Source organism: Oryctolagus cuniculus, chromosome 5, assembly GCF_964237555.1.
Source record: "Oryctolagus cuniculus chromosome 5, mOryCun1.1, whole genome shotgun sequence".
NCBI lineage: Eukaryota > Metazoa > Chordata > Mammalia > Lagomorpha > Leporidae > Oryctolagus > Oryctolagus cuniculus.
In genome coordinates this window covers 72,320,756-72,341,482 of record NC_091436.1, presented here as the reverse complement: position 1 = coordinate 72,341,482, position 20,727 = coordinate 72,320,756, and the positions used below count along the sequence as shown (strand labels likewise).

Genomic DNA, 20,727 nt, shown 5'->3' with positions numbered 1-20,727 from the left:
AGGCAAGGGCTGGGCCAGGCCAAAGCTAAGAGCCTGTAAATCCACCTCAGACTCCCACATTGGTGGCAGGAACTCAAGTACTTGGGCCATCTTCCATTGCTTTTCAAGGCACCATTAGCAGAGAGTTGGATTGGAAATGTAGCAGCTGGGACTCAAATCAGCACTCCAATACAGGATGCCAGCATTGCAAGCAGCCAGCCCCTATAACTGAATTTTTAAATAAAATAAAATTTTAAAAACCAATCCTTTCTACTTAAAAAAAAAGGACCATAAAACATTTAAGGTACCATATACAGAAGTACAAGCAACATAATCTGAACTTCTTTACTTTAATGTTTGAAGCCAAATGCAGCACATATTTAATAACTCATTTGCTTTACAACTAAGTAAAATTTAAAGAAAAAAATATATATTATCTTCCCAAATATAATACAAAACTATACATGGTTTTAATCACTCAGAAGTATAACTGCTTTTAATTAAAACCAAATGAAGAAGAACATTAGATGAAATAGATTCATTTAAATTAAATCAAATTACAGTATAGTATATGCATACATGCAGGAAAAAGATATATAATCTATAATATAAGACGAAATATGCATACCCTATTTACATATTAAGGGCTTAGGAACTTAAACTCTTGGGTCACATAATACCTTGACAAAACCTTTTTATCCATAGAATAATCCCTTGAAAGTAGCCTTTAGATGAAATAACAAAAACCTCAGTCCAATAATGTAGCCCTCTTTATTCACCTTCTTTTCTTCATGATTCTTTCTCCAAGGATAAGCTATAGACTTTTTGTATTTGTATAGACTATTTGTATTTGTAAACTTCAGATGTTCAAGTCCCATCACTCCAGTCCTTGGAGACTACTCATTTCTTCAGCTCTTCAGGCATACCAAGGCTTGGGGAAGTGTTAGCTTGAAGCTCTTCAGTATCCTCCTTTATAACAAACTCAGCAGGCCCTGGGTGTTCCTGTACCATGGATTTCACGGCATGAGCTGCATAATTAAGACTGGTATTTTCACTCCAGTGCCAGTAACCTGAGAAGGGGTTATAGAGCATTCCTGCTACAGTTTGAAGTGATAGACATCTGAAAAAAAATATCAGAAAGAGCAGAGGTGATGAACATTTAATTTCCAAGTGCCAAGAGACTCCTGCAAGTCTCCATATTAAAAAGGTTTCCTAACATAATGGACACAAATACTGTGTAACCAAAGATCATTGTTTACTTCAGGGTAGAACACATATTCTAAAGCAGACTGCCTAAGTTCAAATCCCAGGTCTAGTCCCCATTAGATGGTGTCTCTGGGCCAGTCATTTACCCTGTTTGAATCTCAGCTTTCTCACACATACACACCATATAGCCTAGAATTGCTGGAATTAGATATGCATGTAAAGTAGCAGAGTGCATGGAATTCATTAAGTACTCAATAAACACTAGCTGTTATCAGAAAATACCTTCCAATAAGATTGCTCCCATAAAGCATCTTTAAAATATTTCAGAGCCGGCGCCGTGGCTCAATAGGCTAATCCTCCACCTTGCGGCGCCGGCACACCGGGTTCTAGTCCCGGTTGGGGCGCCGGATTCTGTCCCGGTTGCCCCTCTTCCAGGCCAGCTCTCTGCTATGGCCAGGGAGTGCAGTGGAGGATGGCCCAGGTGCTTGGGCCCTGCACCCCATGGGAGACCAGGAAAAGCACCTGGCTCCTGGCTCCTGCCATCGGATCAGCGCGGTGCGCCGGCTGCAGCGGCGGCCATTGGAGGGTGAACCAACGGCAAAGGAAGACCTTTCTCTCTCTGTCTCTCTCTCTCACTGTCCACTCTGCCTGTCAAAAAAAAAAAAAAAAAAAAATTCAAATATTTTTTCCACTGTATATGCAACAGTTATAGAATCTATAGAACTCACTATGTTGCTATGTAATATTCCAAATAAAGTCATATTTATTAATATACTGTTACATGAACAAAAAGCCTAAGAAAAACATGAGTCTAAGTACTCAGCAGGAATACCAAATGCCAAATACATATCACTACTAACAGGAATTCAACCCAACAATTAAGTGCTCACTATGTGTAATGTAAAGCCAAGCCAGGTACAATGTAGGAAGTATGAAAAGGAGATATAGCCTTTCTTTAAAGGAACTTGTAGGCCAGGAAAAACATCAAAATAACCATAACATACAATGTGCTATAAATAATACAAAACACATTAAAAATGTCATAGAAATTCAAAATATATATGAGTGTAGAGGAATCAAGAAAAATACGTGCAATAAGCTGACACGAGCAGGACTCAATGGGACAAGCCAACAGTGAGTAAGTAATAGACACTTGTACCTGCCCTGAATTAGGTGCACACAGTTAGAGAGATATGGTATATACTCCTTATTCTTAACTTCAAGAAGCTTATGACATAGATGAGGAGATGAGACAAACACCCAAAAAACAGTGGCTTATTTAGTTAAGTGCTAGGTTATGAGATTAATAATCACAGGTGCATTAAAAGTTCTGTTAGACCTTGAAAACTGGAAAAATTCTTAACACTTACTTGATTCCAGAATGCTCTCTAGCTTTTCAGGTGATACAAACTTCTCCCATGTATGAGTACCTTTTGGTACAATACCTGCAATTTGCTCTGAGAAAACAATTCCTAAGGCATAGGACAGTTGTGTTTTGTTGATTGTAGTAATGAATAAAGAACCACCAGGCTAAAAGTAAAGATGTAGAGAAGTAAAACTTAGAAGGTAGGAGCATCAGATAGGTAAAGACTTGTCCCCCCCCCCACTTCCTTTCAAACAATTTTTAAAAATATTTATTTATTTATTTGAAAGGCAGAGTTACACAGAGGGAGAGACACAGAGAAAGAGAGATCTTCCATCTGCTTGTTCGTTCCCCAAATGGCTACAATGGCTGGGACTGTGCCAAGCTGAAGCCAGGAGCCTGGAGCTCCATCTAGGTCTCCCAACTGCATGCAAGGGTTCATTGACTCAGGCCATCTTCTGCTGCTTTCCTAGGCATACCAGCAGGGAGCTGGATCAGAACTGGACTCAAATCAGCACCCATATGGGATGTTGGCACTACGGCGGTGGCTTAACCTTCCACACCACAACACGGGTCCCCCTTCCAAATAACTGAAGTGCAGTTAAGATGCATATATATGAATAAAATATAATTTATCAAGGGCCGGTACTGTGGCACAGTGGGTTAACGCCCTGGCCTGAAGTGCCGGCATCCCATATGGGTGCTGCTTCTAGTCCCGGCTTCTCTACTTTTGATCTGGCTCTCCGCTATGGCCTGGGAAAGCAAAAGACGGCCCAAGTCCTTGGGCCCCTGCACCCGCGTGGGAGCCCTGGAAGAAGCTCCTGGCTCCTGCCTTCAGATCAGCACAGCTCCAGTCATTGTGGCCAATTGGGGAGCGAACCATTGGATGGAAGACCTCTCTCTTTCTCTCTTTGCCTCTCCTCTCTCTGTGTAACTCTGACTTTCAAATAAATAAATAAATCTTTGAAAAATAATAAAATATAATTTATCAAATTAGTATGTTTTTTCTCTTGGGAAATTCTCTGTTAAATGTAGTCTGTAACACATGCTACTAGAAGCCGGTGCTGTGGCACAGTAGGCTAAGCCTCTGCCTGAGGCACTGGCATGACAACTAACAAGATATGGTTACTGAATGAAATGCAGGAGCCAGGACTGGGTCCTGTATCCAAAAAACCAGCATTAGCAGAAGAATTGATGGAATTTTATAAGCTCTGAGGTGCAGTTAAGAAGTATAGTGCAAACATTCATGTCTTAGTTTTGAAAACTATTCATGGGTTATGTCCAGGGGCAGGACTGTACTGGAAAACATGAGGCTCCTCGGGCTCAGAACTAAAATAGGCAACCTTTTTTGGAGCAAGCAAGTGCAAGTCGGCACCTGAAAGTGTTTCCTTCAATCTTGTGCCCTTGGGGCCTCCCTCAACTCATCTCTTAGTCCCATGGTTCTGATATGAGATATTAATGCAAGGGGAACCCAGGAGAAGGAACAGTGGCACTATCTCGGCAAGTCTTCTACACATCCAAAATTACCTAAAAATAAAGTGGTTTTTTTTAAAGCTCTATTTTGATATGGGCTAATAATTTCATTCTTTTAGCTTTGACCTTAAGAGTATTTCCTCCTAGCCACATAAACAACACTGTGAACGTACTAAGAATAATACTTTAAGGATGTTGATTGAAAGAAAATTTGGAACTACATTCAGAGGACTAAATCTGAAGCAAATTATATAAACATAATAAGCGAGGGGAAGACCCAGACTTGGAATTAAAAAAAAAAAATTCTAGCTGTTCGCCCCAGTGGAACCTCTCACAAATCCCAAATCCGCATAGGTCAAAGGTGATGGCAACCTCTCTTTCCTTCCTCACCTGGTTGTAGGTAAGAACATATGTGGTAAGTGCTCTCTCACAAGCTGAAAAGTGGTATACATACATCACATACAGAGTTATATAACTAATGCTATTTTGGTGAATTTATGCTAATGATTGTTTTCAATTTTTTAAAAGTATTCATCTAAATCAATTTCTTGGTAATTGTCATTCAATATCTATTAAGCATTTAACCCAAAACATAGAACTGGAAAAATACTGCTGAAAATGTTTGTATTCTAGTGTTCAGGACCATCGTTTTTCAAGATCCCTGGACATCAAGATATTAATAGGGTACTAGGATTGAGGACAAACCGAGAAACAGAAATTGTCTCCAACAGATATGCTGTCCTCTAATCCTAGCTTTTTAGTTCCTTCTCTCCTATACCTTGCCTGCTGGACTGCTAAGATATTGTGCAACATCTTATTGCTATGGATACAAACACACACTTAAAAAGCTAACAAGTAAACTCTGTCAGTCTTACCTTTAACACTTGACAGCAGCACTGTATAAACGTTTCTAAATCAATCACATGCTCTACAACTTCAGAGGCTATAACTGCATCAAATGTTTCTATAGTCTCTTCTGCAATCTCTTCCAGGGAACACGCTCTGTACTCTAGCCTCTTATCCAGGACTGGATCAAATGATTTATGGTGATGGGCTGTTTTAATGTTCTCATCCACAGGATCAATTCCAATAACTGAAGCCCCAAGTCGTCCTAGAGGCTAATGGAATAAAAGACTGTTACCCTCAGGAAGAAAGCAGAACATGTGTTAGCAATAAAAAGCTTATCAAAAATGAAGCAATGTTAACCATGACGTGATAATTACTGGAGCTCATTTATGGGTTCATAGAAGTTCATATACCGTTTTCTCTAGTTAGAATACATGTGAAATTTTTTCATAATAAAAAGGTTAAAAGTAAGAGTCAAAAAAACAACAAAAAACACTTAGAACTACTTAAAAATAGTGAATTTTTTTCTAGATTCTCTAGATACACTTATACACATGTAGCACAATATTACTTTATTTAAAGTGCAATAAATATAACAGGCCATTATAAAAACAGCAATTATTTCTATTTCTGAAATATTCTCATTTTCTAAAGAATAATTTTTCTTAGTACTCTTGAGAATAAATAGAAATAATTCTTCATAGCTAATTCCTCTTTCTGCTTTTGTATTCAGTCACTTCTCATGACATGTCCAAGTTTTTTTTCTTTTAAGATTTATTTATTTACTTGAAAGGTAGAATTACACAGAGAGAGAAGGAGAGGCAGAGAGAGAGAGAGAGGTCTTCCATCCACTGGTTCTCTCCCCGGATGGCCACAACGGCCGGAGCTATGCTGATCCGAAGCCAGGAGCCAGGAGCCCCCTCCGGGTCTCCCACACAGGTGAAGGGGCCCAAGGACCTGGGCCATCTTCCACTGCTTTCCCAGATCATTAGCAGAGAGCTGGATCGGAAGTGGAGCAACCAGGTGCCCATATGGGATGCTGGCACTGCAGGCAGCGGCTCTACCTGCTACAACACAGCGCTGGCGCCTGACATGTCCAGGTTTTTAAACACAAGCTTAATTTTAATCAAAACTTGCATACTATTTTATAAAATGAAGTTAGTCAACAAGCTGAAAGTATAAATCACATTTTTTATTTATTTATTTTTTTTATTTTTTGACAGGCAGAGTGGATAGTGAGAGAGAGACAGAGACAGAGAGAAAGGTCTTCCTTTTGCCGTTGGTTCACCCTCTAATGGCCGCCGCGGCCAGCGCGCTGCGGCCGGCGCACCGCGCTGATCCGATGGCAGGAGCCAGGAGCCAGGTGCTTTTCCTGGTCTCCCATGGGGTGCAGGGCCCAAGCACCTGGGCCATCCTCCACTGCACTCCCTGACCACAGCAGAGGGCTGGCCTGGAAGAGGGGCAACCGGGACAGAATCCGGCGCCCCGACCAGGACTAGAACCTGGTGTGCCAGCGCCGCTAGGTGGAGGATTAGCCTAGTGAGCCGCGGCGCCGGCTTAAATCACATTATTTTAATTTTAGACTAACCTCTGTAATAATATGAGGCTACTTCAAAAAGTTTATGGGGGCCAGCACTGTGGTGTAGCCCCACATATTCTTGATTGCAAAAATGTTATAACTGATATGAAAAGAAACCGGGCCACTGGCAGGTAGAAAACATGCTTTCTGTGCATGTGCAAACTTAGCAGTCCATGCGAGGCCTCTGTCAATGTGATTGTGCACGTGACTGGGTTACAGACTTTGACAGTACCACATCCCACTAAACCTTAACTACCATTTGTATCCCATACTCTGCCTTAAAATACTTTTTGAAGATCTAATTATGATGCAGCATTGAAACAAAACATTTCTGTATCAATAGAACTCAAGATAGAGCTGTAAGACATACATTTCCTATAAGCTAAAGCAAAACGCCTTATAGAAAAAATGACTACTCTTCCAAGTATTCCAAAGCACTGAAGAAAAGAAGAATAGGCAAAACACCTAGTTAGGCTTACATTACACATAAAACAACAGAAATTTAGTAATTTCTTCAAATAGATCACTTAATTTTCAAAGCTATTTGAATGATGCATGCCTCATTTTTTTATTTAAAAAATTCTTCAGGAATGGCGCTGTGGCGTAGTAGGTTAAGCCTCAGCCTGTGGTGTCAGCATCCCATATGTGCGAGACGTGGAAGAAGCTCCTGGCTCCTGGTTACAGATCAGCCCAGCTCCACCATTGCGGCCATATGGACAGTGAATCTGTGGATGGAAGAAGACTTCTCTCTTGCCCTGTAACTCTCTTGTCTGTAACTCTGCCTCTCAAATTAATAAGTAAATCTTTTTAAAAAAAATTCTTCAGTATAATTTTCTGAAATTTTTAGATGGTTTTAAAAAGAAAAAGCTTTCCCGGCGCCGCGGATCACTAGGCTAATCCTCCGCCTAGCGGCGCCGGCACACCGGGTTCTAGTCCCGGTCGGGGCGCCGGATTCTGTCCCGGTTGCCCCTCTTCCAGGCCAGCCCTCTGCTGTGGCCAGGGAGTGCAGTGGAGGATGGCCCAGGTGCTTGGGCCCTGCACCCCATGGGAGACCAGGAAAAGCACCTGGCTCCTGGCTCCTGCCATCGGATCAGCGCGGTGCGCCGGCCGCAGCGCGCCGGCCGCGGCGGCCATTGGAGGGTGAACCAACGGCAAAAGGAAGACCTTTCTCTCTGTCTCTCTCTCTCACTGTCCACTCTGCCTGTCAAAAAAAAAAATAAAAATAAAAAAAATAAAAAATAAAAAAAAAGAAAAAGCTTTCATAATAATAAAATACTAAAATAAATATTATTTTTTAAATGAATATTATTTTTTAGAACAAATGAGGCACAACCTCAAATTTTTTTAAAGATTTATTTGTTTGAATCACAGAGTTACAGAGAGAGAGGAGAGACAGAGAGAGACAGAAATTTTCCATCTGAGGGTTCACTTACCAAATGGCCATAATGGCTGGGGCTGGGCAAGACCAAAGCCAGGAACCTGGAGCTTCTTCCAAGTCTCCCAGGTGGGTGCAGGTGCCCAAGGATTTGGGCCATCCACTGCTCTCCCAGGTACATTAGCAGGGATCTGGATTGTTAAGTAGAGCAGCCAATCTTGAACCAGCATACATGTAGGATGCTGGCATCGCAGGCAGAGACCACAACACCAGCCCCATCAATATTTTTATCCTGGTTAAAAACAGCAGAAAAGCTGTAATTCACTTACTTCAGCTAATAATCCACCACCACAGCCAACATCAAGAATCTTCATCCCAGACAAAGGTTTTCCAGGCTGGTGATCGTCAACTGCTTTCAAAAGATTATCTCTTTAAAATATTCAAAATATACCAAAACAAATGATTAATTTTATCAATAAAAAATTGTAAAAGCATACAAGTTTCAAGAAAATATTGGGGCCGGCATTGTGGTGTAGCAGGTAAAGCCGCCGCCTGCAGTGCCGGTATCACATATGGGTGCCAGTTCTAGTCCCGGCTGCTCTACTTCCAATCCAGCTCTCTGCTATGGCCTGGGAAAGCAGTAGAAGATGGCCCAAGTCCTTGGGCCCCTGCACCCGTGTGGGAGACCCGGAAGAATCTTCTGTCTTCGGATCAGTGCAGGTCTGCCAGTGCAGGTCTGCCGTTGCAGCCAACTGGGAGTGAACCAGTGATGGAAGACCTCTCTCTCTCTCTCTCTCTCTCTCTCTCTGCCTCTCCTTCTCTTTCTAACTTTCAAATAAATAAATAAATCTAGAAAAAAAAAGAAAATATTAACTCCATTTTAGTTGGATTATTGTTATTTTTACATAAACAGATATTTTATTTTCAGCATTAATTTACTTATATTTAATTTAGAAAACATTTTCATAATCTAAAGCAGAAGCTTTAAAGCTCTGAAATAATCTGGCAGGAATCAGGACTTAATTACTGCTTCAGCAGAAGATAGCCCAACTGCTTGGGCCCCTGCCACCCACCTGAGAGACAGGGTGGAGCTCATGGATTCAGCCTGGTCCAGCCCTAGCCATTGCAGCCATTTGGGAGTGACCCAGCAATGGAAGATTTCTCTCTGTGTCTCTCCCTCTCTCTAACTCTGCCTTTCAAATAATTACAATAAATCCTTTTTTTAAAAAAAATCACTGATTTAGTAATAACTGAGAGAGAAAATTTTTCAAAATAATCTAGTTTAGATTAACCTAATTGTATTTGCTTGAGATTACAACACCAGAGGCATTTATTGGTTATAACATCAACATTTGTTAGCCCAATCTCATGGCAGCAACAAATAGGTTGTTTTACAGGGCTTACAAGTAGCCGATGGGAGACTTATATTTTCATAATTTGCCTATATTTCCCTCTAAATGAAATCTCTTTTAATCTTCCAAGTTAGTGACATGTAAACAGACATCCATACCACATAAACTTAACTCTAAGAAAATAATAATTGATTTTTAAAGATTGATTTTATTTATTTGAAAGAGAGAGGTAGAGCCAGAGAGAGAGAGCAGTCTTCCACTCTGCTGATTCACTCCCCAAATGACCACAAGGGCCAGAGCTGAGCTGATCCGAAGCCAGGAGCCAGGAGCTTCTTCCAGGTCTCCCATGCAGGTACAGGGGCCCAAGGACTTGGACCATCTTCTACTGCTTTCCCAGGCCATAGTAGAGGGCTGGATCAGAAGAGGAGTATCCAGGACTAGAACCAGCACCCATATGGGATGCCAGTGCTGCAGGCTGGGGCTTTAACCTACTGTGCCACAGCAAGCCCAGATAATAGTTCTTTAGCATAACAAACATACATAAAAACACATAAAGACAAAAGTAATTATGCCTGTATAGGAGGGGACCTCAAAAAGTTCATGGAAAATGGAATTAAAAATCACTTATTTTGATGCAAAAATTTGGAATCCAGGCATATTTTTTCATCACACGCAGTTTCCATGAAATTTTTTAAGATCTCTTGTATGCACAAATTTCAAATATTTTTACAACAAATGAACTTACCTTTTAGTTCCATTTTTAAGTATCCTTGTATCAAAAGATATTATAAACTAAACTCATAAATTGGACTATATATGAATTTTAATTGTATTTATATTAAAATAAATTTAATTCAAAAAACATGATAATGGTTAAGTAGATCACTTTGGAATGTTACACAGAAAAGATTTATTTCTAATAAAATTCAATACATTTTCAAACAGCAGCCAAAATGACCCCCTTAGATCAATTTTGATACCATCACTTTCCTTTCATGGCCTCCAATTTTGCTAAAAATAAAAGCTAAACTTCTAACAATAGCTTGTACTTCATTGGGTGATCTGTATTATGCAATGTCTACATAAAAAAGTCACAGTATTTGAATAAAATAGACTTAGTATTCAGTAGAATCACCTGGAAGGTTCACTAAAACACAGACCTATGATCCCTCAGAGCAGTAGGTCCAGGATGGGATCTGAAAATTTGCAGTTTTAATGAGTTCCCAGGTGCTACTGATGTTGCTGGTCCAGGGCCTATACTTTGAGAATCAGGGATCTAGCCTTAGAGAACAATATTCCTACTTTTCTGTGCCTCGTGTTTCCACTATACACAGATTCAGAGGTAATAAAAAGATATTAATATTTTCCTTTTCCTACACTGATTCTGAAGGAACCAGCCAAAACCAATGAGGAAGTTCCTTGAAAGCCAAGTCTGACACTGACAGTCTGTGTCTGTTACAGTGCCTTGCCATATCAGCTGCTCCAAAATGTTTGCTGAATAAATAAATGGACAGCAGATCAAAGGAGCAACTTCGTCTATACAAGCCCTGATAAACCTTGCCTATCTTTATTTCTCACAGTGCACTACAAGTTCATGAAGCACATGGATTATGCTTCATTCATCTTAGCAGCTTTCACAGAGCTTAGCCCAACCTCTGTACAAGGAAAGTCCTCAAAAAATATTTTAAATCACACAGTCTCAGCAATATTTCCTGTATCAGAACTTGGGTGTACACTGACGTCATACATAAGAGTGTTAGTTGTTGAATTAACCACAGGTGTCACTGTGCGCTAACTTCCCATGCAGGACCTCTGTCCTCAAAGAGTTGTATTATGAGAGTTAACTGTAAAACTTGTTCTCAGATTTATTTCATTTTAGTGTACTAAGTGGAGGATATTCTTATGTCTCATAAGTTTTAGATATGCCTAAGGACCCAACACCATTGCTTGTTTCTTTAGGTGCTTGTTAAATTAATGATAAAACTTATTCTCAAAGGGAAAAAAAAGTATATTATCATGAAAATTAAGTAGGAGGAAGCATGGGAGTAAGGTAGGGAGGGAAGATGGGGTGAAGTGTCATTATGTTCTTAAAACTATATGTATGAGATACATGAAATTTGTTCCATTTATAGAAATTTAAAAATTTAATAAAATTTTTTTTAAATTAATGGCTTGGAAGACACTGAAAAGAATCTCCCTAATTTTCAGAGCAAACTTAAGATGTAGCATTTTGAAGCTAGGTATAAACTAAGAGAAAAATGAACGCAAAACCAGATTAATTCTTGAACAGATACATTTTAAAAGACTTAAGAGTTTCTGGTGTGTTACCTAATAAATGGTACTCTCAGGTCGTTCATAGAGTGAAGAGGTGCATACACTCCTTGTTCATCCCACCACTTGTGAGCCAGGGCCTGGAAGGTTTTTACCTCACTGCTATCGATAGTAGTTTGTGAAGTACTGTACAGTCTCATCCAAGGGGGCCTAACAGGTGAAAACAAAAAGCCAGGAAAATACTGACATTAAAAAACAAAATGCAACATGGCACATTTTATTTAGAATGATATTTATAATTTATTAGATTCTAATGTTCAGTTTTTATGCTTCAAAACCAAGTTTTCTTATAAGACATGTACTTTTTTTTTTAAATAGAGAAACCAAATAAGTTGCTTTAGAAGTAAGTTACTGCAGAGACAGCATTGTAATACAGTGGGTTAATTTTCCTACCATTTGCAATGCCATCATCCTATGTCAGAGTGCTAGTTCTAGTCTTACCACCCAGAATGCACAGTTATCTGCCTTATAATTATGTTGCGCCCAAATCATTTATGATTTAAAAACTGCATTATCTGTGAGTTATAATAAGGATATTATAAAGAAGTGAAAATACTGCTCCAATAATAGAGTCTTTTTTTTTTTTTTTTTTTGACAGGCAGAGTGGACAGTGAGAGAGAGACAGAGAGAAAAAGGTCTTCCTTTGCCGTTGGTTCACCCTCCAATAGCAGCCGCAGCCAGTGCGCTGCGGCCTGCGCACCGCACTGATCCAAAGCCAGGAGCCAGGTACTTATCCTGGTCTCCCATGGGGTACAGGGCCCAAGGACTTGGGCCATCCTCCACTGCACTCCCTGGCCACAGCAGAGAGCTGGCCTGGAAGAGGGGCAACCGGGACAGAATCCAGCACCCCAACTGGGACTAGAACCCGGTGTGCCGGCACCGCAAGGTGGAGGATTAGCCTAGTGAGCCGCGGTGCCGGCCAATAGAGTCTTATATTAAAAACAAAAGCTAACTCTGAATCTGTATGAGGATCCTTCAAAAAGTTTGTAGAAAATATCATTAAAAGATAAACTTCTTTTGGTGCCAAAGATTTTGAAATCCATTCATTGTTTTTTCTTTTTTTCTTTTTTTTTTTTTTTTTTTTTTGACAGGCAGAGTGGACAGTGAGAGAGAGACAGAGAGAAAGGTCTTCCTTTGCCGTTGGTTCACCCTCCAATGGCCGCCGCGGCCAGCGCACCGCGCTGATCCGATGGCAGGAGCCAGGAGCCAGGTGCTTTTCCTGGTCTCCCATGGGGTGCAGGGCCCAAGCACCTGGGCCATCCTCCACTGCACTCCCTGGCCACAGCAGAGAGCTGGCCTGGAAGAGGGGCAACCGGGACAGAATCCGGCGCCCCGACCGGGACTAGAACCCGGTGTGCCGGCGCCGCAAGGCGGAGGATTAGCCTAGTGAGCCGCGGCGCCGGCCCTCATTGTTTTTTCTTAATACACATTTACCACGAACTTTTTGAAACCCCTCATATTAATTTATCAACTTTTCTGAGGGCTTGAAATTTTCCAAATTTTAAAGTTGTTAGAAAATGAATTAAAGATATTTAAATTAATAAAAATGACTTTCATCAACCCACATGAGCTATTACACTCCAGGTTTATTAAATATAATCAATACTAAAGAACTATAAGGCTTAATTATGTAAATATCTGCCTCAGTGATAAACTCACCTTTTTATTCTATTTAAACAGGAAAAGGTCACCCCATAGGATCTGGACCATATGGTTCTGTATTTATTGAATATCCATGGTTTAATTTGCAGGGTCCAATCGGGCTGATTCACTGAATAAATTGAAAAAAAAATTAAATATCTAGAGAAAAGTTCTGCGGAGTAAGAACCTCTGATATGCATGCAATTTAAGAAATTTTATTTATATGGTAATCTTACGTTATACCACAACTGATAAACCGGGATTTTTTTTCTTAATTTTAGATTTTGTCTAAAATATAAAGGTCTTGCATTCTACCATTAACTCTAACAAGATATTTCTGAAATTATAATTAGCAAAAATAAGTAATGCATACATAAAAGATTACATTAGGCTTTATATCCACATTATGATGCACAAAATTACAAAATATGATATTCAAATACAAACTGTTGCCTTTTAAAACTAGGTTGAAATTAATTCTGAGATTATTTGCCAAAACTAGTCCGACTTCTCTTAGTAACATGAAATGGATTTTTACATATGCTCAATACCCTTTACAGAAGAAAACAATGTGTATATGAGAGGATATTTCAAAAATTTTACAGAAAATGAAATTAAGATTACTTTGGTGCAAATTTTTTTTTAACTTTTATTTAATGAATATAAATTTCCAAAGTACAGCTTATGGATTACAATGGCTTCCCCCCCCCATAACTTCCCTCCCACCCGCAACCCCCCCCCCCACTCCCTCTCCCCTTCCATTCACATCAAGATTCATTTTCAAGGCGCAAAATATTTTTAAATTGTGATAATTTTTTCATAATATGCATTCTCCATGAACTTTTAATCCCCCCCCAACACACACACACTTTGGGGCTGGCACTATAGTGTAGCAGGTAAAGCCACTGGCTGCAGTGCCGGCATCCCGTATGGGTGCCGGTTCAAGTGCTGGCTGCTCCACTTCCAATCCAGCTCTCTGTAATAGCCTGGGAAAGCAGGAAGATAGCCCAAGTCCTTGGGCCCCTACACCTGTGTGGGAGACCTGGAAGAAGCTCCTGGCTCCAGATCAGCACAGCTCTGGTGGTTGCGGCCATCTGGAGAGTGAACCAATGGATAGAAGCCCCCCTCCCCAACCCCGCCTCTTTGTAACGCTGCCTTTCAAATAAAGAAATAAATCTTTAAAAAAAAAATCCTTCATATGTCTAACATCCTAACATAAACATTCACCCTGTTTCTGTTCAAACTTACAGAGATCTGCTTTATGAACCACTCTATACCACAGAAAATTCAGTTGTTCGATAAACATTTAGACAAAGCAAATGTTATAGCAAAGAGAAGTACCAAGAACAAAGAGAAACACTATAGCAAAGCAGAAGGGACAATGCACCAAGAAGATATAGCAATCCTAAGTGTATATGTACCAAACACTGTAGTTTCAAAACACATGAAGCAAAAACTGACAAAACTGAAAGGAGAAATTAATACACAAGTATAGCTGTGTACATCAACACCCTTCTCTTAGTACTTGAAGAGAACCACAAGTCAGAAAATCAGCAAAGATGCAGAATAACTGAACACCACCACTAATCAAGAAAATTAAATTGAAATTTATAAGACACTACACCCACAGAACAACAGATTATACCCTCTTTGAAGCAGTCACAGTCATATTCATGGACCACATCCTTTATCATTAAACAAATATTCAGGGGTGGGTGTTTGGCCTAGGGATTAAGATGCCCACATCCCAGCTTTGCTTTTTTTTTTTTTTTTTTTTGACAGGCAGAGTGGACAGTGAGAGACAGAGAGAAAGGTCTTCCTTTACCATTGGTTCACCCTCCAATGGCCACTGCGGCTGGCACACTGCAGCCGGTGCACCGCGCTGATCCAAAGGCAGGAGCCAGGTGCTTCTCCTGGTCTCCCATGGGGTGCAGGGCCCAAGCACTTGGGCCATCCTCCACTGCACTCCCGGGCCACAGCAGAGAGCTGGCCTGGAAGAGGGGCAACCAGGACAGAATCCAGTGCCCCGACCAGGACTAGAACCCGGTGTGCCGGCACCGCAAGGTGGAGGATTAGCCTACTGAGCCGCAGCGCTGGCTGATACAACATACTTTTAAAATCTATTCGAGTGGCAGAAATGGAGAGAAACAAACAACAGAGTTCCTGTCTACTGGTTTATATCGATATGCTCCCAGTGGCCAAGAACTGAGGTCACATGGAAACTGGGAACTCAATCTGCAGCTTCCATGGTGGTAGCAGGACCCAACTACTTGAGCCATCATCTGCTGCTTCCCGGAGTTTGCTCTGGCAGGAAGCTATTATTGGGAACCAGAGCTGGAAACTGAATCCAAACACTCCAACATGGGACACTTAACTGGCATCTTAACCACTAGACCAAACACCTATCCCCAAAGCCTGTATTTTTTTTTTTATTTTTCAGTTTTTATTTATTTTCAAGTAAAGTCAGACGGAGACAGAGAGAGAGAGTGCCTCCATTTACTGGTTTACTTTCCAAATGCCCACAATGGCCAGGGCTCAGCCAGGCTGAAGCCAGGAGCCAGGAACTCCATCCAGGTCTCCAGTATGGGTGGCAGGGGCCCAGGCACTTGAGGAATCATCCATTGCCTCCAAGGATGCATTAGCAGGAAGCTGGATTGGAAGCAGAGCAGCCATGAATTGAGCCAACATTCTGATATGGGATGTGGGCATTGCAAACAGAGGTTTAACCAGCTGTGTCACATTGCTCACTGATCTCGCCACCACCAATATATTTTTAACAGTAATGGAAACAGAAATAAATAATGAAGATAATATACAAACAGTAAAACACTTGGAAATTAGAAGACATTTTTTTTTTTTTAAGATTGACTTATTTATTTGAAAGGCAGAGTCACAGAGAGAGAGAGAATCTTCCCTCCACTCGTTCACTCCACAGATGGCTGCAATGACCAGGGCTGGGACAGGTCGAAGCCAGGAGCCAGAAGCTTCTTCCGGGTCTCCCATGTGGATGGCAGGGGCCCAGGGACTTGGGTCATCATCCACTGCTTTCCCAGGTACATAAGCAGGGAGCTGGATTGGAAATGGAGCAGCCAGGACTCCATCCAGTACCCATGTGGAATGCTGGTGCTGCAGGAGGCAACTTAATCTGCTGCACCACAGCACCAGCCCCTAAATAACACACTTCTAAATAATCCATGAATGAAAGACAAAGTCTCAGGAAAGTAAAAAAAAAAAAAAAAATGAACTAAAAGAAAATAAACATACAATATATAATATCTAGAGCATAGTTTACAGCAGCAGTCCTTAGAGGGAAATTTATAACACTACCTATTTATTTAGAAAAGAAGAAAAGCCTCAAATGAACAATCTAAATTTCTTCCTCAAAAAACTATTAATCTTTGTAATTACTCATCTTTTGGTTTGATGTTTTCTGTTTTTGCTTTATTTTCAGCACTATTGATTTCTACTTTTATCTTTATAATTTCCTTCTTGCTTTGAGTTATTTTCTTTCCTTTTTTTAGTTTTTTATAAGTGAAAGAAAAGATATAAATTAGTTTTTTATAAGTGAAAGAAAAGATATAAATTACCAATATCAGGAATTAAAGAGGAGATATCACTATAAACCTGACATATATTCAAAGAATAATAAGGGAATACTATAATCAACTCTACACACAGAATTCTACAATTAAGACAAAATGGACTCATCCCATGAAAATAAACAACTAAGACTCATGCAAGATGAAATAGATAGCTTAAACAGTCCCACAATTACTAAATAATCAAATTCAGAGTTAAAATTTTTCTTGCTTCACTGAGGAATTCTACTAAACACTTAAGGAAGAAATAACAACCAACTCTATCTAGTCTCTTCCTTCCATAAAACATAAGAGTGAGGAATACATAACCCATTTTATGAAACCAGCATTACTCTAACACAAAACCAAGATGAGGAAGTACTGCAGGGGAGTTCCAAGATGGCGGAGTAGAGTGGGAGCTTACTGCTCTAGCCCAGGAGAAGACAGTTCAAAAAATGTGGAGATAGTGTAGTCTCAGGGAAGAGTTAGGGAAAAAACAGCAGAGGAAACTACGCGAATTAGAGGGACACGGTGGACCTACATGGAGGGTTAGGGCATCCATGGCTCAGAACTCCAACAGCCTCAAGCCTACGCACCAGCACTGGAAAGTAAGGTGAGACCAGACAGCAGTAGCCCAAGCCACTGGCTTAAAAGTGACAGGAAGAGCCTATAAAGAACCAGGCTTGGAGCCCTGTTGGGAAAAGTGTACCAGCCAAACTAGAGAATAAAAGCGGGGCGGGGAGGGGAGTACAGACACATTTCTCTCTCTCTGATCACTTTACAAAGGGGTACTGCGACAAGCCGATAGAGCAGGCTCCATTTTGGACATATGTAACAGCTGCACCAGCTCCTGTCTGCCCACAGCAACCAGCAGAGGGGAGACTCCTGACTCTGGTGGGGAGAAATAACAGGGGCTAGGAGCTCGTGACTGTGTGAAGCTTCTGAACTGGGAATGTGAAAACAAACAAACAAACAAACAAAAAAACCAAAACAAAACAAAAAAAAAAAAAACTGAGGGTGTGGCTGGGACTTTGAGCAGTCTCAGTTGGAGACTCCACAAGCTTAGGGGTTCCTGTTACGTGGTGAGAGACACTGCTGGGGAATCTGAACTTACACTGAGGACTGCATAGATCCTTTGTGTGGTTCCTGGGACAGAACAGACAAATATTTTACCCACTGGGGCTAAAGCTCAGGCTCCACTCTCCATTGAGAGCTCAGCTGAGCAGAATATACCTCCATTCTAATTTAAAAAAAGAGAGAGAGATCTCCCGTGCCAAACCTGGGTATGTCATCTTAGGCACACCCTTAACCCTGGAGATCTGAACAGAGCTCTCTGGCCAGACCTACTACAAGCCTCTAGAGATTCACTGAAAGCAGATATTCCACTTATCTACAGAGTCATAGTACAAAGATAAAAACTGCCACAGCAAAAAAAAAAAAAAAAAAAAAAAAAAAGTGGGAATAAGAGAGGGAGATGTACTGTTCAGCACACGTTCCCTCGGACTTACCCCTAAGGGTAAAACTAAAAACTTGCCATGGGACTCCAAGTCCCATTAAGTTGGCAGGTACCAATGCCATCTTACTAAAGTGATCATTTTAGGTGCATAACTGATAATAAACATAGGAATAAGTGTTAAAGGGATCACATAAATAAGACCAATTGTCTGCTAATAATAATAATAGATAGAATTAAAAAGGAGAATGACCCATCATGGGAAGCAGACCACACAGCAGACTCATAGAATGACAAATGCTCTAAACAGCACTCTGAGAATTAGCCCTTAAGTCTTCCTGATCTTGCTGATAAGCCCATGAGAGAATTTCAGGCATGGAAAACCAAGACACTGTGGCAAAAAATATTCTACATGAAGGATCTCTTGTGAGTGAGAGCCCAGTGGAAAGAAGGGACCATCAAAGAAGGATGTACTTTTCTCTGAAGGGAGGAGAGAACTTCCAGTTTTCTTATATCCCTATCTAAATAATGTCAGATTTTGTGTACTCAAAAGGCTCCCACAGCCTTGGCAACTTATGTCAAGAGCCTCAGGTGATCACTGACATCATAAATAAGAGTGTTGTTAAATCAACAACATTAGTCACTGTGCACTAACTCACCATGTAGGACCACTGTTCTTAATGAGTTGTACTATGAAAATTAACTGTAAAACTTGTTGTGGGGAGCAATCCGGACTGGACTAAGTTACTGGAATTAAGACTTATTCTATGCATCTGCTCTCCCACAATATGGCGCTGGGAGAGAAGTAAACAGCTTCCGCACAGCTGCCTCCAGTTCAACCAATAAACTGTAGGACTTGCTCCTGATTGGAGAGCAGCGTACTCGGCGTGTGGGCAGCCGAGTTGGGATTGGCGGAGGAGGACTATAAAGGAGGAGAGAGACGGCATGCACCAGGGAACACCTAAGGGGAACATCTAGCTGAAGGAACACCTGTGCAGCCCCCCGAGAAAGCCGGCCGGCGGTGTGCCGCTCCCCTGCGGAAGTGGGGAATGTGGCCAGGGGGAACTGCCCTTCCACGGAGGTGGAAGGGATAGTAGCCAACCCGGGAAGAACCAGCAGCAAACCCGGGGAGGGCCGAGCAGACGAAAGAACAGCGCAGGGTCCTGTGTTGTTCCCCCACGAAGACGGGGAGCGACACTTGTTCTCAAAAAGTACTTTATACTTTGTGTGTGAGGATACAAACTGTTAAAATCTTTACTTAGTAAATGAAGAAGGGGATGGGAGAGGGAGTAGGAGGTGGGGGGAGTGCAGGTGGGAGGGCAAGTATCAGGGGAATAACCACTGTATTCCTAAAGTATATTCATGTACCTATGAAATTTGTGTTCAGTAAATAAAAACTTTCTTAAAAAAAAAAAAAAAAAGAAACAGAGGACTAATAAGCTGGACCAGTAGATGAAAGTGTGTGTATAAATAAAGATTCCCCTGTGACCTCACATATGAATGAGGTCATGCTGGGAATTCCCTCTGCAGGAATCTGGACTGACATGCAGTTCCATATATGCACTCATTTGTTTATCTTTTTTTTTGTATATTTTAATAAGTAAATATTTTAGGTTGCAAAATTGACTCCTAATTTTCATATAATTAAAATCATAAGAAATTCCAAATCTGAATAAAGAGCTGAGTGTTCAGTACTATAACTGTTAGCCTTTTCAACTTCTGAAATACTATTGTTAATTTCTTTTCATTTGTAAATATATCACATTGTATTTATTTCAGTAGACTGCAAAAAGGAAAAAAAAGCAAGACATATCATGTTATTTCTTGGATGATTCAACATAATAAGTACATCAATTCTCCACAAATTGCTCTGTACATTTAACATGATTCCTATTAAAATCCTAACAGTCAATTTTTCGTAAATACAGATAAGTTGGTTCTAAATCATATATGGAGGGCCAGTGCTGTGGTGTACCGAGTAAAGCTGCCATCTGAAGTTCCAGCATCCCCTATGGGCACCGGTTCAAGTCCTGCCTGCTGCACTTCCAATCTAGCTCTCTGGTATGGGCTAGGAAAGCAGTAGAGGATTATCCAGGTTCTTGGGCCCCTGCACCCTCAAGAGAGACCCGGAGGAAACTCCAGGCTACTGGCTTTGGGTCGGCCCATCTCTTGCCATCATGGCCATTTGGCAAGGAACTAGCAGATGGAAGACCTCTCTCTCTCTGTGCTTCTGCCTCTCTGTAATTCTCTGGATCTTTGTAACTCTCTGCCTTTCAAATAAATAAATCTTAAAAAAGATAACATTTTTAAAAAATGTATATGTAAAGGCAAAAGAAATAGAATATTGAAAAGGAAGATAAAGGGCCGGTGCCGTGGGCTCACTTGGCTAATCCTCCACCTGCGGCGCTGGCACCCTGAGTTCTAGTCCCAGTTGCTCCTCTTCCAGTCCAGCTCTCTGCTGTGGCCCGGAAAGGCAGTGGAGGATAGCCCAAGTGCTTGGGTGCCTGCACCCCATGGGAGACCAGGAAGAAGCACCCGGCTCCTGGCTTCG

The 20,727-nt window shown here is 41.0% G+C and overlaps 1 protein-coding gene across 3 annotated transcripts in view; it reads right to left on the bottom strand.

The window, feature by feature from the left end:
* Positions 1 to 310: 310 nt before the first annotated feature.
* COQ3 (coenzyme Q3, methyltransferase) overlaps positions 311 to 20,727 on the bottom strand; it is a 26,403-nt gene continuing 5,986 nt past the window's right edge. For 2 of the 3 annotated variants that reach the window (XM_008263308.4, XM_051854468.2), the window contains 6 exons: positions 13,164 to 13,275; positions 11,502 to 11,654; positions 8,151 to 8,250; positions 4,897 to 5,139; positions 2,556 to 2,715; positions 311 to 1,099 (listed from right to left, as the gene is read on the bottom strand). In XM_008263308.4, the coding sequence (XP_008261530.2) occupies positions 1,077 to 1,099; positions 2,556 to 2,715; positions 4,897 to 5,139; positions 8,151 to 8,250; positions 11,502 to 11,654; positions 13,164 to 13,275 (791 nt within the window). In that variant the 3' untranslated portion in view covers positions 311 to 1,076. Of the gene's footprint in view, positions 1,100 to 2,551; positions 2,716 to 4,896; positions 5,140 to 8,150; positions 8,251 to 11,501; positions 11,655 to 13,163; positions 13,276 to 20,727 lie in introns of all 3 variants that reach the window. The other variant, XM_070073757.1, reaches the window with a different exon arrangement.